Genomic DNA, 24,533 nt, shown 5'->3' on the forward strand with positions numbered 1-24,533 from the left:
GGGCAACCAACTTGAGAAATGCTCGCGCTGGTGCCAGTGTGTGTGGTGTCATTGTACCGATAGTGGCTTACTTGTATTTTTCAAGCAGTCCTGTGTGCAAGTTTAGAGCCCTGTTTGTGAAACGCAGTCTGGAAGGTTACAGAGACTCACTTTGTGGATTAGGCAGTTTACAGCGCAGGTTGGTAAAAGAGTACTGATTGAAGACTGGGATACAGGTACAACACCTTGCGTAGCGAGAGCATCTCCATATAGACAACTTCTGCTTACTTGGACATGAAGGAAGGTCTCGAAGTCGAGTACTCTGTAGTCGTCGGGCGGTGTATTGCCGGGTTGCTTGCAAGAGACGGAGACGAAAAGATGGAGCGAGAGCCGGAAATAGCGAGAGCCCGTGATAGGTCATAGCCGCATAGTGCGACCGTAGACTGCAGCCAAGTGGAATTCCAGCAAAGCACTCAAGAAGCAACATGTATGGCCGGGGAGTTTTGACGATGGGGTGGTGGGAGTCCACCCTCGGAAGTGTTGCCATTACCTAGCAGAGAAAACAAGTCGATCAGCAAAAGGCTAAAATAGAAACCCTGGCTGGGCACCATGAACGACGCATCTCACCTTGCAATACCTGTCCGGAGAGCAGAGAGATAAGACGGCACATGCCTGTCACTGTCGTGACGAATGTTGATTCCTCATTATCCCCTCGAACAACCCCAACCAGGGCTTAGCCGACGCCCATGACGCCCCGGCCGCCGGACAATTGGAGATGGAGGTGGTCAATGCGAAAGACGAGCCGTCCATGCGGGTTCAAACAACTTTGCCTGCGCCGAAGTCGGATTTGCTTGCAACTCCCCCCCCACTATACGTACAACGCTGAACCTACTTAGAGTTCACGTCGAAAGGAGGGGCAGCCCTAGGCGGTGTAACTGCAGGCCAGGGAAGGCTAGGGGAGGCCAGGGCAGGGCCAAGAGGATATGGGAATGAGGAAATGGGAAAGGCAAAGACGACTTCATCCTCCCTGCCTCGGCCGAGGCACCTCTGCGTTAGGAATTGGGTGCGATGACATAGATGTCGACTTAATAAGGTTACCGTAGTCGAAGCACTAATACCTACATCGTAGACAACCATGGAGCTTCCCAAAGCCTACACCGGGTTGCAACCCTCCAAAGTTAGTCTTGTTCCGCACAAATTGACGGGGTACTAGGGAGGGGGGGCGGGGGGACAAGAAGAAGAATAAGAAGAAAAATTAGGGCTGGGGGCTACGGACCTTTTGCTAGGCAGGCGTCGCTGGACCTCGAGACCTCACTTTGGTGTTCACAGCCATGTCGTTGCAAAGACAAACTGCCATTAACGGGGTTGAGAGCACCGGGGGCAAAGTTCTCCACGATGTTTCCGACGCGAATAGCCGACGACGGCCTGTTCCAAGCCAAATCTGGTGCTGTGTCGGCTGTTCCGCTGGGTTGGTCTCCATCCAGTGCCCACCTCCCCGAGGAAACGCACGTTGTTGTGGGGCGGTTGGCTGGCTGCTCTCCCACCTAGGTTGGTGCCTAGGCAATTGTCTGGCGTTTCGAAGCTGCAATGCACCGTACAGGAGAAGGAAGAAAAGCGGCGTGGTTCGTTTGGTATGTGTGTCGTGTATGTTTGTGTGTGCGTGCGTGCGTGCGTGCGTGTGTGTAGAGGTCGAATGGGAAGGAAGACGAAGCTGTAGTGAGTCCGTTAGTGGATGAATGCGTGAATGGTGAGCGAGACGAGGAATTAGGCGGGGAGCAACTTTCAGTCCCGATCTGCACTTGCATATATGCTCATGGCACCCTCCATCTCGACCACCGGTGGTAATCAACTCAACACACCCATACACCGTTCTTGCATCGTCCACCTTTTCCTGCCGTCATCTTCCTCTCTCCTACACACGATCCTCGTCCTCACATAAGCACAGCCACGCCCACACGCTCGCCCACACACAACCCACAAACAGCGCTTGACGCCGAAATCGCTAGTGGGCGTGCCAACGCCTCAAATCTCTGCTCAGATACCCCAGCCCTTGCGAGTGAAAGCAAGGGGGTGGGTGGGAAGCCAATAGTACTCGGCCAACTTTTCGCTTTCCTTCCCAGTTTTACTCTGCAAACGGTCCATCTCCCGTCTTGTCTCGTCTCCTCTCGTCTGCCTCCTTCGACACTGTATCGCGTTTCGACCAGGTCTTGAATCGACCTTGTCGCAAACAAGGGGCATCGACGCGGGCAAACTTCCGCTGCTCCAAGTTTGAGGAATCATATCACCGAGACACCCACATCCTGCGGGTCCTTCCGTTAAAGATTCGGGGTAGCAAAGCATTCAAATCCCCGCTGGTGCACCCAACGTCCTTGCCGTACATAGTGAACAGACACGGGTATCTGTACCGGGTGCCACAGTATTCGTACGCCCTCGCGACGACCGTCACGACCTGTCGTCCTTGCTCATACCGCTCGTCCGGATATCTTCAAACCCGCATCCTTGGGCATCACCTAACCCAGGCCAGTTTTTGTTCACCTCCGTAGCCTCTGCTTATACTTGCGGTCGCTCCTGAGCACCGGTTTCGAGTTCTGTCCTGTCATCCAAGCTGCTCAGAGCTTCTTCCAGCAGGCCGCAGGCGTACGTAACCTTGAGTCGTCCGAAGCCTTACAGTAGCTTCTCAATTGGGTCTTAGGGTTTCGTCACTTGAGCTTTCTGCAAAGTATTGGGTTTCGGAGCCCTGCTCGGTCTCATCCCGGCCACCAACTCTGTCAGCCAGCAGTTGGCGACCCCCTTTTGGGCTACCACCCGATCGATCAGTGGGCGGGGGGGAAATTGCCATCGCAGGGCCTCCCGTGCTTGGCTGGCGAAGCAATTACAAGTGGTACTGGTTTGTCAAACTGCAACTGCCTCTTGTTAGGTATGCTGACGTAATTCCCATCGGCAATTCAGACAGGGACGGCGGCGGTCTAGCCTTTTAGACGAGCTAGGGGTCATCTGTCGAATCCTGGAATAGCCACAGAATCACCTCTTGCGCTACACAGGGAGCTGAAAATTGTATAGACTGGGAACAGACAGCCCCTCGTGTTGGTCACTGCCACTTAACCCTCTCCAGACCACGGAACAGGACAATCTCGACGACGGCCATGTCGGAGACGCTACGGGTTCTCGACGAGGATGCCGCCTGGTTGGTTCCGCATCTGCCATCAGAATCTGCCATCCAATCAGCCGAGACCCAGAGTCGTCCTTTCGTTACTCTGACCTTCGCAACATCGCTAGATTCTTCACTTTCCCTCGCTCCTGGAGTACGTACGCGTCTATCGGGCCCCGAATCCAAGGCCATGACCCACCATCTGCGTCGCCAGCATGACGCTATCCTCGTTGGAGTTGGGACTGTTCTCGCCGACGACCCAGGCTTGAACTGCCGCATCGCAGGTGCGGGTCTTGAAGCTCAACCTCGGCCTATTGTGGTGGATCCTCGCGGCCGCTGGGACTTTACTGAGCATAATAAGGTCTTTGAGGTCGCCCGAGCAGGCAAAGGACTCGCGCCTTTTGTTCTCATCGGGTCGACGGCGGCTGTCCATTCCAAGAAAAAATCCATTTTGGAAGCTCACGGTGGAAAATTTGTTGTTCTTGACGCCAAAGAGACTGAGCCGCGTTTCGATTGGCAGTCTATCCTTTCTGCTCTCCATAGCGAAGGCCTACACAGCGTAATGGTCGAAGGAGGAGGCCAGGTTATCAATTCGCTCTTGAACCCTGGCTCCCAGCAGCTCATCGACACGGTCATCGTGACCGTTGCACCCACTTGGCTTGGACGGGGTGGCGTTGTCGTTTCTCCCGAGCGAGTCCATACTCCAGGCGGGACGCCCGTTCCTGCTGCCCGATTGGCAAATGTAGCGTGGCATCAATTTGGTGAGGATATCGTCCTTTGCGGCAAACTCAGCCGCGAGGGCTAGGTGAGAGTCCGTTCCTACCACCCCCAATGACGAACGCGCCATGAGTTCCTGGCTGACCTGAGTTGGCCATGCAGCGTCGTAGCGAGCCACCTCCAAGCCATGGATGATTATCACATGCCTGAAACTTGGTCAGCCTTGCTGGGCAATCACTTCAGTAGCTGGTTAAGCAGGTCATTGGCGCAACCCTCCCAGCTGGACGCCCGAGAAACGGTATCATTTTGATCAACTGTCGAGACCGCCCTCTTAGGTCAGGGCCCTGTAATTATCAATATGCGCCTGCCTCTCCACCGAAGGTCTATCGTGCGTCTCTTGTCTGGGCATATCCTCGGTCCCAGCTTACGTCTCGTTATTCAATCGTACGTCGGAGACGTTCAGACGTGCCCCCGCTTCCTAATCTCTAGCCACCTGAGCGGAGCATAGAAAATCGCTGTTAGCACGAACGCCGATTCGAAGCCAATATCTCCCGTTGTTCTTGCAATAGGCCCTGTGAACCACACCTGGTCCATCCCGGGTATGGTGAGCCCGAAACTCAAAACACTTGCTCCGATGGCGGCGAGGCCAGAAGGCAACATGGGAGCGGTATTCCAGGCGGCATGGTCGTATGAGCCATAGTCCATCCGGCGAAAGAGAACCAACTCTTCGATGATGACCGCGTCAAAAGAACCGGCCCAGTACCCGATCAAGCCCAAAAAGTTCTGAAGCGAAGTGGCCCATGCCTCCGCTGCACGAATAGCCGTCGGGATCATGATGCCCAGGGCGATGACGACAAAAACAATTCGGGGAACCTTGGCAAATACCGGCAGCATCAGCTGCATGCAGAGGGCGACGGAGTACATGGAGGTTGCAATGTTACCGATTACACTCAACGCGAGGGCCACGAGTACAACCTTTCCGAAGACACCGGCAGGGGCCAACATGGCGGCCATGACGCCCCCAACGCCATATGTATCCCATCCCGACTTCCACTCGGGGACATTGTTGAGTGCACCCCCAATTGCTGCGCCTAAAACGAGAAGTGGGATGGACGGGGTCAAGATCCCGAGGTAGATGTACGAAGACATCCTCAGCCTACACAGCAGTCAGCAGCTAACCATCTGAGGAATGGATACAACAACGTACTTGGTGGTATTATTGGGGTCGTGGTACACAGTGAAATCCGATGCCGTTCCGCCAAAAGTAATGAAGTACCCCGCCATGATACTCCCATAGTTGAGTATCTGAGCTGCTGTCGGAGGGGGCGCCTCGGCCTGTTTCCACAAGTGCCGTCCACTGCAGCCTACCGCGATCACTATTGCGACAAGATTGGGGAGCCATTGCCACCGCTCCCACATGTGAAGCGCGCGGTATCCGACGAAAGAAGCAGCAAAACTGACGAGGCACGTAATCACGATGCCAACTTTCACGTCGATATGGCCGGGGTTGACGGCTGCGAGGGTCTGGCCCCCGACAATCGAGGAGGACAGGGAGAAACCGGTTACGGTAGCGGCGTTGAGGAGGAGAGGGATGGAAACGAGGTAATATCTGTACCGCCCGATGTTCAGCGGAATTTCGAACTTTCCTAGTAGCGAGACATTGACTTACCCAAAGGAATATCTGGCCTGAACGAGCTGCCTCAGTCCGGTATAAGAGCCGGCAATGCCCATGAATGCAGGGGCCACGGTTGTCAGCATCGAAAAGAAGAGTATCACCAACGAAGCATCCCTCAAACTCAACCCAAATTGTGCAGTGGCTAGCGCGCCCGTTGGGATGCTGTGGGCACACGTTAGCGATCGATGGTTCGGTCTCGAACGGAACTGCAATCGAGACTTACGGCAGTAGGCAAAGCAGACTGGTGAAGAAAACGGTGAAGAGGTTACTGTAGTTGGTGTTGGTACGCTTCTCGAGAGACACTGGGAGGACCCCATTCTCCTCGACGCCGGCATCCAGTAGGCGTTGATACCACTTTGGGTTTCGGCTGCTCTCCCTATGGTGTATCTTGCCGTCTTCGACCGTCACTGACTGGTCAATGCCGCCGTGGCTCTTGGAGGCTGTGGGGTGGCTCTCCATGTCATATGTTTCGAACGCTTGCTTCGGCGCGATCGAAGCCCGATGAAACAAGCAGTAGGTTACGGGTGCAGGATAGGGGGATGGTCAGACGGTCGTCACCTTTACTGCGAGCTCGCCCGGTTTTTTTCTTTTCGTTGTTGTATTTTTTATTTTTGGCGGCACAGATACAACGTTTGGGCCAAGAGCGGCCCTTTTCCGAATACTTGCTTTCCTCCCACGTCGATCACCTACAAGAGTGCACCAACCTGGGTTTCAGAGGAATAGGCGAGCTTGGGTTAGGGGAGGAGACCTGCGAGAATGGGCCGCTGTACGACAGCCGGTCAAGACAAGACGCTTCGGGAATCTCTCAGCGTGGTTTGGAGTGGGCAGCTCGCTTCCGTCGATGGGTCTTCTGGGTTTTTCAGCCCACGAACTGAAAAAGCCCCGTCGCAGAAATGGCGATATCGATGTTGTTCCAAAGACCGCCTAGCTCGCTAGAGGGCGGCGCGTCAAAGGACGCCGTGACAATCGAGGTGTTGTCTGATGCGTGGTTGCAAAGAGTGTTGGTATTCGGTAATGTCGGCCCGAGCAGTTCCGGTATTGGCGAATGTCCAAAGTATGGGATGGGGGTTGGTTGGCAAGCACGAGCACGGCAGAGGATTTGGCCGGATACCACGCCTTGAGAAAGGGGAGCACCACAAGAAGTCGCCAAAGAGTACAGTCGAGGCGGCCTAGATGAGCAGAGAGCCTATGCTCGCTGGGTGTGGCACAATCCGTGCAATATGGAAGCAATGACGGGCGTTGATGGTTCGAATTGGCGACGATAACTAACGCTGGAAATTAAGAGTCGTGGTGCAAGTTTACGCCTTCCGAAACGGCTCGAGTCATCGTTATGCCCATGAATGGCCAAAAGTCGTTCCTCGATATGTCGAGCCCAAGCCCAGCAGCAGCCAAAACACAATTCGAGCAGACCGTTTCGTCCCAAAAGCTAAGCGGGCTACTTTGTAAAGGCCTGGATGTTCTACCGGGACAAGGGGAAGTGGTATGAGAGCATGTGGGGGGGCATGGAAGGGCATGGATGGGTGACGGAGATTGGGGGAGCAGAAAGCAAAATATGACGAGGGCTGGGAGGTGAGAGAAAAGAGCAAAAAGGCAAAAGGGCAGCTCCCTCGACAACCTACAAGCTCGGCCACGACCACCGTTGATATATGCCTACACATCCTCACGAATCCCCAAGTATGGCAAGCGCACGGGGTAGGAGGAAGAAAAGAAAGCGAGCGGTAAACTCCGTCACTGGCTGGGGAGCAAGAGCACCGAGCCGGGTGCAAACGTCATGCCATGCCGCCGGAAAACCAACCCCCCGAAAAGGACCCTGACGGAGGGGATCAAGCTCTGTATCTAGGGGTTTGTTTTTACTCTGGTGCGTTGGGAGGAATGAGTCTCGACTTTTCCGCTTTGTACCCTGCCCGCCTCTCTCTTTGTCCCGTCTTTCGCTATCATTATGCCGCCTATCCGCTGTCTCCCCGCCTCCTTCGCAACGCAAGTCTCGCTGTTTCCGGCAACCGGATACCCTGGAAAACTCTCCCCTAGGGCCGCCCCTGAGGAAGGACAGTTTCCGCCTCTCCAACTTCTGACGCGACCGTTGCGTTGTGTTGCTGCACTAAAACTATACTTTGTCGTTGCCTTCCTTAACTCGAAACTTGGCAGCCTTCTGGAATCCTTCTCCCGTCCGAGCACCTTTCCACATGGGACTGGAGACCTCCAATGGTCCCTACCACTTGGGGGCTGCTACATCCCGTACCCTCCTTGTCCCACCGTCTCTATCTCGCACCTTAATACAAAGTGCGTACTAAGGACCTGAGGAAGGTATGCTTTGCTTTGGCTGCACGTCCCCCAACGGCTGCGCACCCCGGGACATGCGTCATGTCTTGTCCAAGTTGACAGGGTTCTGAGCTGTCAGAGTTGGGCGGAGAGAGGCTGTTGCTGCTGGCTGTGCTTGCCCCCCTCGAGCTCATGGGGAAAAAGTCCGTCAAGCCCGCCGGAGGCCTAGCGTCCCAGCTTCCACATCACCAACCAGGGACCAATTCCCCCCTCAGGAGGCCGTTGTCGGTGGTCAAATGGCCAAGTCGAAGAGCTAGGTCTAAAACGATTTAATTTTTTTCCACTGCGTACGTACCGACAAAACCACTTGTCACCTGCACCAAAAGAGAAAAAAAAAGCTTTTCCACTAGCGAGTCTGGCCAACGCAGAGTCTGCAAGCGTTACCCCCTCTGCGAACCCTTTGTCTTCTATATCATCATCATCCTTGGCCGCCGACTATTCACGATTCAAGAAAAGAAAAGAAAACAGGAAAAAAAAGGAAAGAAAAAAAAAAGACAAAAATAAATTGAGTATGGACCTCCCTCGACGGTGGGAGGGCGGGCGCCTCGATAACAACCTCGAGGGCGGTGCCAAACTGTGAGGCTTTATCCTAGCACGCCTCGTGGTCCATGACTTTCGAGGGATTCTTCTAGTCGGCGTGTTCGGCGCGTCGCCAGAGTTCCGTCGTTGCATCGCGCGTGGCGAGCCAGGTTCCTCCATGCGCAACAACCTTCCCCTCCCCTCTCTTCTCTGTTTACTCTCTCCTCTCCTCTCGTCACGAGTCGTGTCTCTGCAATCAGCTGGCTGGATGAACGCCAACGTGGTCTTGCGATTGCCACCGTGGCGGCGGGTTCACATGCAGTGCGAGCCTGTAGGTTTGGCCTGTTGGACCTTTGCGGTGTGCTGCTACACAGGGTCCAGTGCTATCCGCCACGCTTCCTCGGTTGTACGGATACACCCGCTGGCGAAGAAAAGAAGAAGGAAGAAGAAAAAACCCATGTCAGCGGGAGCATGGTACACTACCTCGTGCGTCTCATCGGTCCTCCTGTGCCGTATCTGCCGTCACCACTTTTTCCACGGCGGCAGATGAGGAGGGTGACATATCGGGTGCAACGGTTCGAATTTCGTACAAACAACATGTCCACGACTGTCCTTGTGCGCATGACTCTTCCAGGTAGCCTGTTGGACTTTGTTTGACGCAGTCCTGGAACATGGCCAAACGGGGTGAAAATACCATAAGCCCTCGGCGTCTTTGTGGCATACCAGCCTCGATTTGACGAATCGAGGGCCAAGTACAGCCAAGGGGCTAAGCGATATTCCTCTCATGTAGCGGGCACAGCTCCAACGAGACCAAATCAAAGCTTATCTAGGGGGGCCTTGACGTGGGCTTCGGGTGACAGCTATTCTTTCCGAGATTGAAAAGATCGACAAAGGCAGATGGCGAGTGCAGTGCCGGTCACGCCTGAGCCACGATCAGGCAACTGAGAGCGCCGTGTTCAGAATGGCACGCAGACACGGTGATGATTTCAGTACGCTAACGTGGATAACGGCCTCTTGGTCTATTCAAGTGCAACCTCGGCTCTACTTTGCCATCAACGGGCGTTCACTCCGACTCCTCGCGGCTCAGTTATGCTTTGTAGTCGTCGTTGGTTTACGTTTTGACTATTCCAGGCCGCAAGCTTACTCGGTCGCCCTCAAGGTTACAAGGGAACTACCCCGTCAGTATCCATAGCGTCCGGAGCCTCCTCGAAATCAATTGTGCACCGTTTCATCGACTCGAAGCCTGGCATCTAGTAATGCTAGCCCCGTAAGAACCAGAACTCCTCGCTTTACCGTTTTTCCCTCAAGGGAGAGGGAGAGACTGACGCAGCAACTCCTCGGCCTTTCGGCTGCGTGGCGTTATCGAGCAATCAAAGTGCTCCGGATGGCTTTCGTTTTGAACGTCAGAACACCACAAACCTCGACAAATATGAGGCCACAAATCAACTCACCAGGTACCACCGTTGGTAAAGGCAACCTTGGGCTCGACAACTTGACCATCTGGCCCGACTTTCTTGCTGAAGTTGAGAGTGGCAAGCATCGTGGCAACAGCAATCCAGACACTGTTGTCTGCCAGAAACCGGCCGATGCAGACTCGACGCCCGAAGCCGAATTGACCAAGTGGCAGGGGCTCGCCATGACCTCCAGATGATTGCGGCAGGTACCTGTCTGGGTTAAAAGACTTGGGGTCCTGGTATATCCTCTCATCTTGAGTCATGGCGCGCGAATTAAAGAAGACAATCGACCTGGGTAGAGCCGTCAGTTTTCCTTCTGGAAGCATTCGGGTGTTCTTTTTTGAGGGGCCGGCGAGAGGGCTGAGGACAAGTGAACCTACCCCTTCGGGATGAACATGCCATTATAGACATCGCTCTCAAGGGCCTTGTGGGGAATTCCCAGCGGCGCCAACGGTGACCACCTGGATCTCCTCGTCAGGAATCATTCCCCATGGACTTTGAGTCACAGGAACCCTTACCTGTAGACCTCCTGGACAACGTGGTCGATGTACGGAAGAGATGGACGGTCCGACAGATCAGGCAGCCGGTCGTGCCCGACAGCCTCATCGATCAATGCCTGGGCCTTCCTCTGGACCTTGGGGTTCAACACCATATTCAATACAAAAACAACAATGGTGGCCCAAGTCTGTTGGAGGCTGGAGTCAGCAATGTCTTACTCGTGGCAGTCGCGGGACCAAGTTACCGTGTCTGCCCCTGCGATAAAGATGGCGCCTGCAGCCCCCTTGATGTCGTCAAGTGACCATTCATTAGTGTGCCCTCTCTGGGTGTTGGAAGTGTATGTTTCCAACAGCGTGTGCGCAAAAGATGGGCTGTCCCTGCCGCGAGCCTTGGCTTGTCAGCGTTGCGGGCGTGTCAAAAATAACAAGGGGCATAAAGTTACCACTTCGTATTGTGCAACTGCGAACGGAACATCATGCAACTTCCGTATGGCCCATCCCCATTCGCGCGCAAATTTCAGTGACCAGTCTCGAACTAACCAGTCGGGCAAATAACGAGCTGTGGTGCCGGCCAAAGTTCATCAATGTACGGTTCTCAGAAACGGGATTACGTCCGCTGCTTACCAAGGGGGAAGATGTCAACAATGCTGTTGGCGGGGACGCCACCGTTCCCAGTCGCGTACATGGCGTCTTCGGCTATCTTGACGTACGGGTCGTTGTCATCTTGTACGTCAATCCCAAAGCTCACCTTGAGAACAATGGCAACGGCAAACCTGGAATCGTCAGACGAATCTCGAATGGAGACTCAAAAATCGGAGGTGCCTCACCTTTTCATGGACATTTCCCAGTTCTCTGGGTTCTGTACTATGCTGTGGACCGACTTGCGTGCCTCTGTAACCTGTAAAGAGTGCCACTGCCGAACGTTTGTGTTGCTGAAAGTGGTCTGCAGCAGCTTTCGGTGCATCTGCCAGCGGGGACCAAAGGGGAGGAAGGTCAGCGTCTTGCCCCAACCCATGCTGCAGACGTACAACATACGTTAGCATGTCCACTGAGCGCTCAAGCATAACAAAGCGACGAGGGGGGGTTTCAACGTACACTTCGAAGAGGACAAATCTGGGCCTGTCGCAGTAGTTGGCCCCTCTACGGTCGAGGAGATCCTTGGCGGCATTCACGCTGTTCAGCACGATCATGGACTGGCCAAGGGACCTGACGTGAATAACATCTGACTCTTAAGAAAGCCTCTGTCAACTAAAGGTCTTTGGCGAAAAAGAAGCGGAGGCTTACTGTATTCCCTGGCCCATTTCTCGTACACTTCGGCTGTCCTCTCTTTGGGTATAATACGAAGATGGCCAAGAAGGAACTCGCCTGGCGGACCAGGGGGGAGAGGCGGATGTGCCCAAGACGACCGCGGCCGGACGAGAATGAGAAAGACGACGATAGCCAGACAGATGAGCGTTGTCGTCCAGCCCGGGCTGATACGGTCGGAGTCCGTCATAGCGAAGTCGGGCGACCAGGGAGGTGGCCCGCAAGTGCAAGACGTCGACCAGTAACGGGACTTTTGGATGGTGAAGCGAATCCAAGCAAGAGCAAGATGGAGAATAGGCAAAGGAAGGTGCCACTCAGAAAAGGGCAGAGTTCTGGTGAACAGAAGACAACCACGAAGAACAAGTAAGAGAGCAGCAAGCCGCGGTGGATGGGAAACCACTTTTGGTAGGGAAGCGAATGGGACGGGGAGGACACATCCATCCGACTCTAGAATACGGCCATTCCCAAGTTGGACCAACGGTGTGCATGACGCCGTCGTACGTTAACATGAGGTAAGTCATACAAGACAAGATTGGCGATAGGGACGGGAAGGACATGCAGGGAGACAAGGTAGGTAGGTATAGGCACCGTTACTGGAAGAGGGCTGCTGCATCCGTCCCTTGGCAGGTAGGTACCTGGGTAGGGTAGGTAGGTAGGGAGGGTCCGCTTTCCATTCTTTCCCTTCTTCCCCTGCTTCTTGTTCGGTGTCGTTTCTGTACGTATTTCCACTTGATCTGAGTTCTTCAAGTCATTCATCCCAACTTGGTCCCTAGCATCCCACATGCACCCGCGCACGCACACACACCGACGCCGGTGCGCCCAAGCAAAGCAACCCCGGCTTTACTTTGGGGGCAGACATGGCGGACGCAACCAATGCAGCATGGCTTGGCGGCGCGACAGAGAGACGGACAACAGGGGATCAAAAGCCAACGGCAAGCCGTCGTATGCACCCTCGAAATCTGCCCCACTGCGATGCCATTAGTTTCCATGTATCGAAGAAATACAGAAAAACCAGTCGGTATTTCCCACCGCCGCCCACACCGCAGAGCGCCCGACATTTGGGTGTAGTATGCAGGCGGTTCGGACCCTCAATGGCGCCCCGGCACTTGGATATCAGAAGATCCCCGTTTCGGCGAATGGACGGGCAGCGGAAGGAGAGGAGTGTAAGGGTCTGGTGTATATACTATGCAAGGAAGGGTAAGGTGAAGAAAGCCCTGCCATTCCGTTGCAACGCCCGATCGGGATTGTGTAACTAAGCCTCTGACAGGGGGTCGGATGCGCTTGCAGGCAGGACAGGCCAGCGAGGTTGGGCGAGATTGGCTGTGACGAGAGCCTCAACTGTCAAGATCGCCCAGATCTATCGTTCCCTTAGCCTTGGCCAGATACGCCAGATACGCCCAAAAGACCCATAAATCCATACCCATCAACCATTCTTCTGAGTAGCCAGATCGACCACTGCTAAGAATCAACAACGAAAACTAGAGAGGGGGTGGGCCCTTTCTCCCGAATGCAGAGCATGTAATGAATACAACCATCACTCTCCGCCCCCATACGGCGGTGACCTCCCATCAGGTAGTGTTCCCACTTGGTCCCCGCCCCCTCCACCAGCGACACTTCCCAGTCGCAGCTCATCAGCTGTGCCCCGCTGAATACATCATCATCCCACCAATGCATGGCGGGGCTCTCACCGTTCGTCGTCTGGAAAACTTCGACACGGCCCGTCGAAGCTCTGCCCCTCACCATCTGATCCACGATACCGTTTATTTCGACCATTATCCGAACCGTATTCTTTCGCACAGAAGCCGGCGCGCCAGTCGAGTAACGAGCACCGAGAAACCCGACGGCATAATCTCTCGTTCCATCTCTCGCATCTCGCGCCCTCTAGTTTCAAACGAACAAGCCACACTTGTTACGACTCCCGACTTACGACGCCTCAGAACAACCCCGCCCGCTCGTGCGCGCCCGCGCAAATTCCCTTCATGATGGCCACCTCCAAGGCCCCCCAGATCACTGTTCTCGGCTCTCTGAACATCGATTTGACTTCCTACGTCCCCCACCACCCCCTGCCGGGCGAGACCCTCACCTCCAACTCCGTTGTCATCTCCCCGGGAGGCAAGGGCGCGAACCAGGCCGTCGCCTGTGCGAAGCTCTCACGCTCCCGCGACGCCCCCAACGACGCCGCCAATGAGTCCGCCTCTGTCTCCATGATCGGCGCCGTCGGCAGCGACTCGTACGGCGACCTCCTCCTGAAGAACCTCGGCGAGCACGGCGTCCGCACCGACCGCATCGCCGTTGGCAACGACCTCAAGACCGGAATGGCCATCATCGTCGTGGATGAACCCACCGGTCAGAACCGAATCATCCTCGCCCCCGAGGCAAACCACGCCGTCACTCCGGACAAGTTCGGCTCCCTCCCCGAGACCCTCACCCCCAAGCCTGACCTGCTGGTGATGCAGCTCGAGGTGCCCCTCGAGACCGTCCTCGCCGCCCTGCGCTCCGCAAAGGCCGCCGCGGTTCCGGTTCTCCTCAATCCGGCCCCGGCCCAGCGCCTCCCCGACGAGGCCTACGACGGCCTCGCCCATCTCGTCGTCAACGAGACCGAGGCTGCCATCCTCTCCGGCTGCCACGAGTCGGAACTCGACACCCCTGAGGGCCTCAAGCGCGTCGGCGAGTGGTTCATGGCCAAGAAGGTCCGCAATGTCATCATCACCCTCGGTGGCCGCGGCGTCTACTACATCAACCAGGACGGTGCCGCCGACCTCATTCCGGCACAGAAGGTCAAGGTCGTCGACACCACTGCCGCCGGCGACACCTTTGTCGGCTCTTACTGCGTCGCCGCCGTCAACGCGCAGGCCAAGGGCGAGGTCTTTGACATCTCTTCGGCCATCAAAAACGCCAATCGAGCCGCGGCCAAGACGGTCGAGCGTAAGGGTGCGCAGACTTCCATCCCCTGGAGGGATGAGCTGCTGTGAAGAAGCCCTAGAGCATCCACAGGGCAAAAAGAAAATAAAAAGCAAACAACAAACAACAAACAAACACGAGCATGCTTGAAGATAGAAGGGAGCAGAAGCTACTCCGTAATGAAGAAGAAAAAGTTGAAACAGCATCATGCCATGAATCGATTATTCCAAAACTGAAAGCTTGCGCCCCTGCGACTGCAGACTGGAGGACAAGCTGCGATCACATAAATCACCACAGGCTGACAAAGATTAAAACTAAACTTGAAGCCACGAACTCTCACGAAAACCAACCCGTCCAACTCCAGCGGTTGGAAGGCTTCTGTCCCTGCACGTGGAGTGAACCTCCAGCCGTAGACCTTCTATCCACTCCATGACCGCCACTGTCCGCCCCCAGACTCCTCAGTAGCCCCGGGCCCATTGATCGTGGACTTCTCAGAATGCCCGTATGGTTCGGAAGCTCGAGCCCGTTTCCGGTCCCAGCCTTGGCCATCGGTTCGTCGGCGCACGTTGCAGTTGACGGCACCCGCTTCCCCTGTCCCACACAGGTATTCCGCCAGCCCGTTCCCGAGCATTCTCGAGGTTGGGACCACCCGCCGTGCAGTGGTGCTGGTTGTCGAACCATCACGTCTGATCCGAGGCTGGCTTCCCTCCTGGGAACAATCGGAGGCGTTCGCGTGACCACCAGCTTATCTTCCGTTGTCAAGTTCATTCTGGATCTTGGCTTGGCCAGCTTATGCGGCAAAACTGGTTGAGTAGTGATGCGGCGCATGGCGCTCCGGGCTTTCTCTAGCTCCTAGCAGTCGTAGGTGATGCTCAAAACAGGATTAGTGGTTGGCGTGGGACAGGGTGACCACGGCGATTGGTAATTGCGATGCTTGACGATGGCTTTGATCGAAGTCTCCAGCTTTGTTCCCATCTGAACAACGCCATCGACAGCTTCAGAACGGGATTGAAGAGGAAACGCAGAATGGTTGTATTTGACAACAACCCGAAGATAATCTAACTGAGAGTCTCCCAGTTGATATTGCAGATCTTCAATCAGCTCGTCTGATCGTTGCCGGACATGACCTGCTTGACTTTTAGGGCGAGGCTGATCTAAAAGAACATGCACAAGCAGCAGTATCATCTCGTTGTTCCCCAGAGTCCTGTGGGACTTGTTAGAACGCCCCAGTGTCGCCTGAGTGAGATCTTACGTTGGTATCGGGTTTTCCCGGATAACATCAAGAATGCAGTTATTTCCTGTTGGCTTGATCTGGATACTCATACTATGTATACATCCGTACTTCCAAGGGTCTAGACAGACGGACGTCAGTGCAAGAGAAATCAAAGGCCACATCAAACATACCTTCGGCATCCCAGTGCATACTTTTGTTGGCTGATGGTTTGTGAACCCCGACCAATCTGCCCGGACCAGGTGATCCGTCATGTTGCGGGTATGCATGCCCATAAACCTTGATGGCAGCCCAGATGGATGTTGTGTTGTCATCGACGGCTTCGACCTCTGGAGTGACAGAAATTCGAGGCACGAGGATTCGTGAGTCGTGAACCGAGCTCCGTTCGGAAGCTGTACCAAAGCAAGGTAGAGGATTACGGTGTGGACGATGAGACAATTCTCCAAAGCTATCGTGCGACAGCTCGGGCATGGTGGATGCGGTGATGCTCTCGGAACCATGCAGTCCTAGATTGAATCAGCAAGCCTCCCCTCAAGGGCAAGATCAGAACTTACGGCTTGCTCGCGGCATATTTCTGGGGAAGCCTGACTTTTCATTAACCTCCGTTGACCCCGGAGCCAGCCTATGCTCTGGATTTCCCCTCGTTTTCATCACCACAAGGGGCTCATCAGGGGCCTCAGTCGCACTGTCTAGACCCTCATCCGTCTCGATGCTCGTTCGCCTCGAGCTCTCCGTTCCTCTTCCGACGAGCCCTCCAGGACTACGCCCGAATCTTTTGAGGACCCTAAGCGGCTGCGGGATCTCCGAGGGTGGCCCTGGTCCCGCCTCGTTGGTGAGAAGCTCCACGTCAGCCGGCTCGCCCTCGAGGGGTGCCATGTCTCCGGCGGCTGCGGTTGGAACCGAATGGCCGCAGGTACTGGTGTCCTGACTGGTGGGACCTCCTCGCAGGTACAGTAACGAAGCGACGGTGTCGGCGTGTCCCTGTGCGTGCGCAGGCTCTCCAGGTCCTGCCACGAGTCCGCGTAGCTCTGGGCGCGGGTTGCGAGGCTGTCGGTGGTGTTGCTGTTGATGGACCTGACACGCCGGAGGCCAAACCAGCATCGTCGGGGCTTGGGCTCGACAACGCCGGCAGCGTCTCTGAAGTTACGGCAGACGAAGCGAGTTAGAAGAGCCCCTGCGACCAGGGGAGGCACGATGGTTGCGAGCACAATCAAGACTACAAACAAAGGCGGCGAGAGGCCCATAATGCGAAGAAACGATGATGAGAAGAGAAGGGCTGTCTTCTACTCTCTGGAGTGGGCTCCTTTTAGAACGATGATCACTATGCATTGAAGGGTTGTTGTAAGAGCTACGTGGAAGGAAGATAGAATAATGTCTACACAGGCATGGGTTGCAAGCTCAGCAACGGCGGAAGAGAAAGAATATAGAGGGAAGGCTATGTAAGTCATAAGGTTATAAGAGGAAGTCGCTATCAAGAAGGGCAAGGTCGTCACTCCGCCGCACGCACGCTCTGCATGCTGCTGCTGAGGTCTTGGTGGGTCGCGGCGCCGCTTTCCAATGTCAGCAGCAGGTTATCCCTTGCAGACTCCACGTCGCTTTCGTCCATCGGGAGGAAGTTAATCTAGTAGTGCAGTTAGCGTCATTTCATCCCCTTCGGCAAAGACAACCCCAAGGCCACTCACCAGGTCATCGCCGCCACCCAGCGTCGAGCCGTATAGAACTGCCTCCGATAGAGAGGCTGCAATGTTCTTTTGCACCCTGTCTTCCCACACGCCTTCCCAGTTCCACTCTCCGGGGTTTCTAGGGGCCGCAGCAGCACCCGCGCCGCCAATGGGCTTCCTCGCGATGACGAAACCGCCACTTGCTGGTTTCGTCTCGGGCGCAGGAGGTACAGGTGGTTTTTCTTCCTTTTCCACGGCAGCACCGCCAGTCTCCGCTTCCTTCTCCTGCTTCTCTTGAGCAGCTGAGCCCCCAGGGAACGTCTTGCCCGCTTGACGCTGTCGTGTCCTCCACGCATGCCACGCACCAGGATTCCCCGCTGCCTCGAGCGGCACCGAATTCAGCACGCTCTCGTCGTCGAACGTGCTCCGGATATACCGCAGGACCTCGTACGTCGAAACCTCCCGCCTCGAGGTGTCGAGGTACCCCGACCGGCCTCCTTCGGGCGTAGCCTTTGAGTTTGGTGTCGTGGTGGTGCTGGATGGACCGCCTCTGGCAGGCGTCGAAGGCGGTTGTTGCTGGCCGCTAACTTGTCTGCTTTCAACGTTGCTCCTACTGCCCCGCCCAAACCAGGCCGGGAACCCGTGTCGCAGGCTGAACCCGCCAGGCGGCAGGCGCTCGGCGTCGGTGGCGCTGACGGTGCCATTGTCCTGGATGTCGGTAGTGTACATGTACGTCGTCAATGGTGTTATCAAGGGGTGGAACATGTCTGTTGAGAAGGTGACAAGTGGCGGTAGGCGGGGATAGGTGTCCGGGAACGAAATCTGGAATCTGAGGATGGCCGTAGCATAGGGTCCTAAAAGCGTCTCAGTCTCGCCATGCCCATAATACCTGTCGCCCATTTCATCGCGGCAGAATTTCAGGATTCCATACCGTGCCTCACAAACATGACGCCAGACCACAACATTGGATCACCGGGCGTTAAGCTCACAAACACACCCTCCGGACACGCCTGCTTCAGGCCGGCGCTAGCATCCCGGGGTTAGCAATTACATGTTTGGTCGGACACGGAAATGGGAGAGTGTAGAGAGGAAGTCTCACAATTCGGCAAGGAGGCGCTGCCGCCTTAACGAAGGCATGCTTCCCATGCGGAGACTCGCCATGTTGGACTTTGGTGAGGCATTCGTAAAGAAACAATCGATGAGATGGAATGCGCCCTGATGGGATGAAGTGACATGAGACGATTGCATAGGGCAATCATTCATGCATGAAGCAAGGCGGTCAATAAGGGCGGTCAGATATTCTGCCGGATTTATTTCTTATCGCGATAAGACGAGCGACTTGTCTTATCGATGACGAAGGCTACCTAGGCACTTTGTGTTAGTCACCACCCCCACCTTGTAGGTACGTCACACAACATCTACCCCGCCAAAAAAATTGTTGTCATCTCGGCCGTATCGGTCATTGTACCCTCCCGGCTGGCGGTTCGGGCGGGAGAAAACAAGGAGACAACGAGGATGAACGGGAGATATGACAGATCAGCAGGATACATGCATGCCTTAATGGAGGGTCGGCCATATTCTCATGCGGTGCACACCAGAGTGCTTCATGGAAGTGGATACGGCGATACACCAAACACCGGGAAAGGAGGGGCCGCTTCCGCTCTGATGATCTCTTTCTATCGGAAAGTTGATGTGGCTTGATCAAGTGACTGATGCGTGCTGCTATTCATTCCTGTAGTCCTTCTGCCACGTACACATGCAATCATGGCAAGGTGTGTCACCGAGCATCGTGAAACAGTAGAGGGACAGTGCCGACGGGCGCGTCCGCCCAGCTCTATTTCCCAAGTCTGGCCTCGATCTTGCTCTTCTCCTTCTGTTTGATTTCGGCCAGCTCCTCCTTGGTGGCGTCGAACCTTGCGGTCACTTGGTTGAAAGGGTTCTCCGGGCTCTTCTCAAACTCCTTCCTGATCTTGTCCTTCCTCTGCTGCAGACGCAGGCCCTGACCGGTGCCGTCGTTGTCCATCTCCTTGAGGCGACGCTCCTCAAAGGCCGCGTACGCCGCCTTGAACCGTCGCTCGGGGTGTCTGTCGACCTTGGCGGCGTCGGAAGTCGTCAGGGAGAGGGCATCGAGCGCGTTGTCGATACCCGTGGCGTTGAGGGCTCCGAGCGAGCCGCCGCTGCGATCGTCGTCGAGCTGCGACAGGTCTAACCCGCGTGTCTTCTTGACGGCTGTCTTGGCGTTCTTCGGACCCGCCCGACCCGGCGTGTTGGCCTCCTCCTCTTTTAGGAGGGCCTCCTTCTCGGCCTTCTTGCGAGCTGCTTCTGCCTTTTTGGCGGCTTCCGCCTCCCTGGACGATCGCGAGTGTGGTCAGCCATGGCCCTGGTTCGGTTCTTTGCGTGGGACAACGGTTATCTCGCATGATTTGTGATGGATGATGGATCAGGGTGGCGACGGGGCAGTGTATGCGTGTCTGTGTGCGACGCATCGTGGGACATTGATGGTGCCATCACCCCCGCCCCCGCCCCCTCAGATTCTTGCTCGCACTCACTTCTTCGCGTTGCCCTTGGCGCCCTTTGACCATTCAGCATCCTCGGCTGCGGCCCTTTTCGCGTCCTCGGCGGCGGCCTTTTGGGCAGCTGCTTCGGCTTTGCGGGCGTTGCCAGCGGCCTTCTTGCTGTTATCTGCTCCCTTCTTGCCGGCCATCTTGTCCCGTCTTGTATTACTGGCGGGTCGGCGTCGGTCTATAGCTTGTGATGCGATGCGATGCGATGCGATGCGCTGCCACGCACTGGTGGTGGCGGTGGTGGTTGGAGTGGTGGAACTGGTGCTGCGATGCCTATGCTGTATGTAGGCTGTTTGCTTGTGTGCGTGCGAGGGAGGGTCCGCGTGTGTGGTTCGCGGCTTGCACCGGATGGGTGGCTTTAGGTAGGCAGATCGTGCGTGGGTAGGCAGGTGATGAAACCCAACGAAAATAGAGAGAAGAGATCAGGGTGGAGGCCGTTGTTGTCTCCTCCACAATTGGGCTAGACGGAAAATGAGCGGAGCGGAGCGCAGCGTTGCGTCGGATAACCCGTTGTGTAGGGCCGGCGTAAGGGCATGTGGCTAGGTGGGTGTGCGGATTGATAGCTACCTAGGTACTAAGTAGCTAGGTAGATAGGGTGAGGTTGCAGGGAGAGATGGGAAAAAGAAGAAAACAGTGATGGGGCATGGGGTTGTTGTTGTTGTTGTTGTTTGGTTGGGCCATTCCTTCTTCGTCCGAGAAGGAACATGACGGAAGCCGATGGCTTTGACAAATCAGATCGGAGACGGCAACCAGCATGGCCCGAGAACATGCCGCCTTGCCAAGGTCGCCTTGCGTCGCTCAGTTACCTACCGGTGTACTTTTCTCCCTTACCTCCGCACGTCACACAAAATGCAGCAGCAAAGGCCAAGCTAAACGGCGCCAACATCAAGACACATCACAAGACGTTCCGTCCTTCGGTGATAAGTCGCAACCCGGGATACAGTGTCGGCTGTTGTGCGATACACGGTACGGGCGATTATGGAGCTGCATAGAGGAAGCCGGGACCAAGGCCCACACAACCGCAGGTCACACAGCTGGACGGGAGCTCCCAGCCGCCTACTCCTCGTCACTTGATGGAGCTGTAAGCACGTCTTCTGGGTCTTTTCCCCCGAACACCGTGATAGGTGCTCCCTCTGCACACAGCATCCGATAGCTTGCATGCATTTGACTGGTGAGAATAGACAACGCCATCACGAATGCAGGTCATTGGGCCGTTGATCATCTCTCACCCTGCACAGTCCCAAGGCATGCCAAATATCGTGTCCCGCAGCAGCTCCCAATGTCGTCCGAAACCGGCGGTCGGGTGGTGCCTGACCTCCTTGCCCGGCTGCACTCTATCCGTCTGTCTACTCACCGCACTCATCGGGCATCCTGTTGTGATGTCCTTCAATCAGAAGCTCAGGGTTCTGCTTGCGCTTGCGCTGCAGCAGTCCTCTCTCACTGCGTGCGTTGCCTATCTAGTCCGGTCAACGTTACACAAGATGTATCCTAAACATGATGGGGGTGTACCGGGCCAAAACCCATGCTTTGCTTCACCGAGTGGACGCCAGCCACTCAGATATGGTCTCGGTCAACACGAGCTGCAGCACCCCGCCTTCTTTAGAATCGAGGCCTGCCATCGTAGGTCCATCCGAGCTGGGTCATATGCAGCTAGCTTCCAGAGTATCACAGGTCGGAAGCACTGATGCATGGTCAAGTTTGACAGCCCTCCATCCACCATATGTCCAGAGCGTTCTTGTCCACTAGAGGTCAACCATAGATATCGACCGGACCCAGGCTCGTCGGACTGCAGCTACGTAGTTAGTCCCTTCGTGCTAGTGCATCGCCATCCAGAGCGCTGTCAGCAACGTCAGATATTGGCATTCTCTATTTTCAATAATACATAGAGCCGCGAGCCAAATAGGCTAGTTCAATTGGCAAGACGGGACCGGGCGAAGCCCGACTGGAAGTCCGGGTTTGCCCTCCAATATTTGATGACCCTCCATCATCGCCCACCTCCCAGTTGCGTGAGGGCACATACACCCGGCTCGTGGGAATCCATGTTTGCGCCAAGGGATTGGACTGGCAAGACAACGGTTACCGCGCACACATACCCATGCCGTACTTTTCAGTCATCAAGCAGGTCCGTTCCACGAATGCATGTTGAAAATGCCATTACACAGCATCCTTTTTGCCGTAGCAGGTTTTGTAAATAGCAAGAACCGGGCGTACACGTCAGCCCTGTTCTGACGTGTCCCAGGCGTTGCGGTGCGGTTGATGGATGAGGTGAGGAGTACGTCTAGCCAAAGCCTCAAAGTTCCATGCTGTTCTACGAGGCTTCCTTATTCTAGAATAGATGAAGGAACTTCCGGTCCGCACAGAGCTCTCGATCCGCTTAACCCCAAACTTGCTAGGTGCGGCCAGGAGGCTCTTTGGTTCGGCCCGGCAAGGTTTCCGACCCAGACAGACCAACTTCTACCATGTGCCAAAGTATGGTGAGTCAACAAGTGGGTTGCTCCACAGTCAGAATCGCAACGTTGTCGTCACTCTGGAGGCTCACGGCCACTAGAACTGAGTGTAATCCACGCTTTACTGAACCAGCGGTGTAAGGCAATTTACCAAAGGCCATGATGTCTATAATGAGCCCTTGGTGGCCTCGTACATCTAACGACCATGATGTCAGCGTATCGTGACCTGATTTCCGGATGTCCCGGGGCCCATGTCGACCACTGGACAGCCTGACCGACGGAAGCTAGCCGGTGGAGCTGGGCTCCCAAGGAGATCTAAATGACAGTAGACGATAATAGAGGGAAGACGAGGCGAGCAAGAGAGCCTGTCGCCTGCCAGGATTGTAATTTGTGGCACCGCAACCCGTACGCCTGAAGCTGTGTGACGTGAGAACACCCCTGGAGGGTCGTAACAGCCTTGAAGAATGCCTGCTTCAGGAACACTGGGGTCTCAAGCGACACATGTGATGGGCACCAAAACTCTGCTGGGGTATTCAAAGGTCGGGAATACCGCACTGGGGAAGGGAAGCCGGGATATTCACTCCCATGCTCATCTTGCTATCCTTGCAGCTTTCCCACCTCGAGAAACAGAGCAAGTGCTATTGCAGGCGGTGAGAGATCTACAGGGCTGTAACGCGTTGGTAGGTGATGTATCACATATCGACTATGAGAGAAATATATCAGGGGTCGCGTAGGAACCCCAAGCCCGCCGGCGTCGAGCTTTTGAGGCTTTCGGTCTAGCGATATTGTGGCGGAGAACTGCCCCCTTTTCAAGGCTACTGAGCATGTTTGTTGCCCAGATCAGCTGGCAGCATAACAGTTTACCGAGTCGGTGAGTTGTCATGGCCGTCGGTGAGTATTTTATTGCCCAGACGACGGGAGTTTGTTGTGATCCGTGCCTAAGGCTATTTCTTCCTTGGGGGGGCGGTATCCTTGAAGATCGTTAGAGGAAAGTCTGACAACCGCCACAAGGAGATGATTTGAGTTGCTGTGATCGAATGACACTCGCGATCATGTCACGACTTGGTTTTCCGCGTTTCGTTCAAGCATGACACTGGGAGGCAGAGTTGTCACAACTAAATAAAATGAACCACAGCCAGCGTCACCAATTGGCTGATTTGACTGTCTCACGGACGATATATCATGTGTTCCCGCGTCCTGTTGATGCCCTACGCTGATAGCCAAGAGCATTAGGCGCAGCAATGTTTTGTCTGTCGTTGCCTCAAAGGTGGATCATGGTGCTAGGGGGCGGGCCGGCGGGTCGATTGCCAGAACCGCGAATGGGCAAGAGTATCTATCCATATTTATTATGCCTCTTGGTCGTCCTCGCTCATGGAAGAAGAGTGTCTATCTATCTATGTATCCCGTAAAAAAAAGAAAAAAATAAAAAGAAGAAGAACAAACTCGCCAATGAATCAGGACAAGCACCAAAAGTATGGTGCTGTACTCTGTACCGTGGATTTTAACCACATTCTCTCCCCGGCGTGGGCTCGAACCACGAACCTCCAGATTAACAGTCTGACGCGCTAGCCAATTGTGCCACCGGGGATCCTCTAACGAGTGTTACAAGTCGAGCTCTGGTCGTTGATGCAACTGGCGTTTCTCAGGAATATGGACAGCAGACTTTCTCCAGGTGCCCCGGGGCGCAAGGGCTCCAGGGCTAGGGCCATTGATAAGCGGAGAATATGGGCAGTAGCCCCAGTCTGTTAGCTAAGTCTGAAGAGAGAAAACACTCGAGTATCAGTTTGCTGCAGCCTAATCCAATGCAGCCAACTTGTTTCTATGTTGACTTGTGTTACTGTCCTTGAATTGGAGACTATATCGTCGCACGTATAGATCCACTGGTTCATTGTAGGCGCGAGAAGCCGACATGGTATCCATAACACGCCTCGTCTTGAGAGCACATAGCGATTCAGCGTGTATGGAATTTACGACACTGAGCCGGGGGTCAATCAATGTGTCATACTAATGCCAACAGAGGAGTAAGAGGCTAGGCGATAGAGCAAGGCAATGCTGGCAGACGGCGAGGGCTAGTTTTTGGCGGAAGATGGTTGGATAGAAGCAGAGGCATCGAACC

The 24,533-nt window shown here is 55.2% G+C and overlaps 8 protein-coding genes and 1 non-coding gene across 9 annotated transcripts; 2 read left to right on the forward strand and 7 right to left on the reverse strand.

The window, feature by feature from the left end:
* Positions 1–3,122: 3,122 nt before the first annotated feature.
* Positions 3,123–3,932, forward strand: LY79DRAFT_507958 (riboflavin-specific deaminase domain-containing protein; the record flags this gene model as incomplete). Its single annotated transcript, XM_060553876.1, has 1 exon — positions 3,123–3,932. The coding sequence occupies one exon, from the start codon at positions 3,123–3,125 to the stop codon at positions 3,930–3,932; it is 810 nt and encodes a 269-aa protein (XP_060418129.1).
* A 371-nt stretch (positions 3,933–4,303) lies between these two features.
* LY79DRAFT_507630 (NCS1 nucleoside transporter) lies at positions 4,304–5,978 on the reverse strand (the record flags this gene model as incomplete). The annotated part of the gene is made up of 4 exons (XM_060553844.1): positions 4,304–5,000; positions 5,052–5,453; positions 5,514–5,681; positions 5,743–5,978. The coding sequence occupies 4 exons, from the start codon at positions 5,976–5,978 to the stop codon at positions 4,304–4,306; spliced, it is 1,503 nt and encodes a 500-aa protein (XP_060418130.1).
* Positions 5,979–6,378: 400 nt separating this feature from the next.
* LY79DRAFT_576643 (uncharacterized protein) lies at positions 6,379–7,011 on the reverse strand (the record flags this gene model as incomplete). The annotated part of the gene is made up of 2 exons (XM_060559813.1): positions 6,379–6,688; positions 6,983–7,011. The coding sequence occupies 2 exons, from the start codon at positions 7,009–7,011 to the stop codon at positions 6,379–6,381; spliced, it is 339 nt and encodes a 112-aa protein (XP_060418131.1).
* Positions 7,012–9,660: 2,649 nt separating this feature from the next.
* On the reverse strand, positions 9,661–11,803 carry LY79DRAFT_508054 (cytochrome P450; the record flags this gene model as incomplete). Its single annotated transcript, XM_060553890.1, has 10 exons — positions 9,661–9,745; positions 9,809–10,102; positions 10,192–10,272; positions 10,330–10,496; positions 10,554–10,697; positions 10,752–10,867; positions 10,933–11,081; positions 11,136–11,324; positions 11,404–11,536; positions 11,593–11,803. 10 exons carry the CDS (start codon positions 11,801–11,803, stop codon positions 9,661–9,663), a joined length of 1,569 nt encoding a protein of 522 aa, XP_060418132.1.
* Positions 11,804–13,592: 1,789 nt separating this feature from the next.
* LY79DRAFT_507993 (ribokinase) lies at positions 13,593–14,585 on the forward strand (the record flags this gene model as incomplete). Its single annotated transcript, XM_060553884.1, has 1 exon — positions 13,593–14,585. The coding sequence occupies one exon, from the start codon at positions 13,593–13,595 to the stop codon at positions 14,583–14,585; it is 993 nt and encodes a 330-aa protein (XP_060418133.1).
* Positions 14,586–16,357: 1,772 nt separating this feature from the next.
* LY79DRAFT_647156 (uncharacterized protein) lies at positions 16,358–16,989 on the reverse strand (the record flags this gene model as incomplete). The annotated part of the gene is made up of 1 exon (XM_060562483.1): positions 16,358–16,989. The coding sequence occupies one exon, from the start codon at positions 16,987–16,989 to the stop codon at positions 16,435–16,437; it is 555 nt and encodes a 184-aa protein (XP_060418134.1). The 3' UTR covers positions 16,358–16,434.
* A 245-nt stretch (positions 16,990–17,234) lies between these two features.
* LY79DRAFT_587390 (ubiquitin-conjugating enzyme) lies at positions 17,235–18,567 on the reverse strand (the record flags this gene model as incomplete). Its single annotated transcript, XM_060560767.1, has 4 exons — positions 17,235–17,366; positions 17,428–18,260; positions 18,338–18,432; positions 18,506–18,567. The coding sequence occupies 4 exons, from the start codon at positions 18,565–18,567 to the stop codon at positions 17,235–17,237; spliced, it is 1,122 nt and encodes a 373-aa protein (XP_060418135.1).
* A 673-nt stretch (positions 18,568–19,240) lies between these two features.
* LY79DRAFT_507632 (uncharacterized protein) lies at positions 19,241–19,756 on the reverse strand (the record flags this gene model as incomplete). Its single annotated transcript, XM_060553845.1, has 1 exon — positions 19,241–19,756. A coding segment is annotated over one exon (516 nt), but the record flags the coding sequence as incomplete, so codon positions are not given.
* A 4,175-nt stretch (positions 19,757–23,931) lies between these two features.
* Positions 23,932–24,005, reverse strand: LY79DRAFT_t48. The gene has a single exon. It is a non-coding gene; the product is annotated as a tRNA-Asn (tRNA).
* Positions 24,006–24,533: the final 528 nt, after the last annotated feature.

Source organism: Colletotrichum navitas (assembly GCF_030913465.1).
Source record: "Colletotrichum navitas strain CBS 125086 chromosome Unknown LY79scaffold_8, whole genome shotgun sequence".
Lineage (NCBI taxonomy): Eukaryota > Fungi > Ascomycota > Sordariomycetes > Glomerellales > Glomerellaceae > Colletotrichum > Colletotrichum navitas.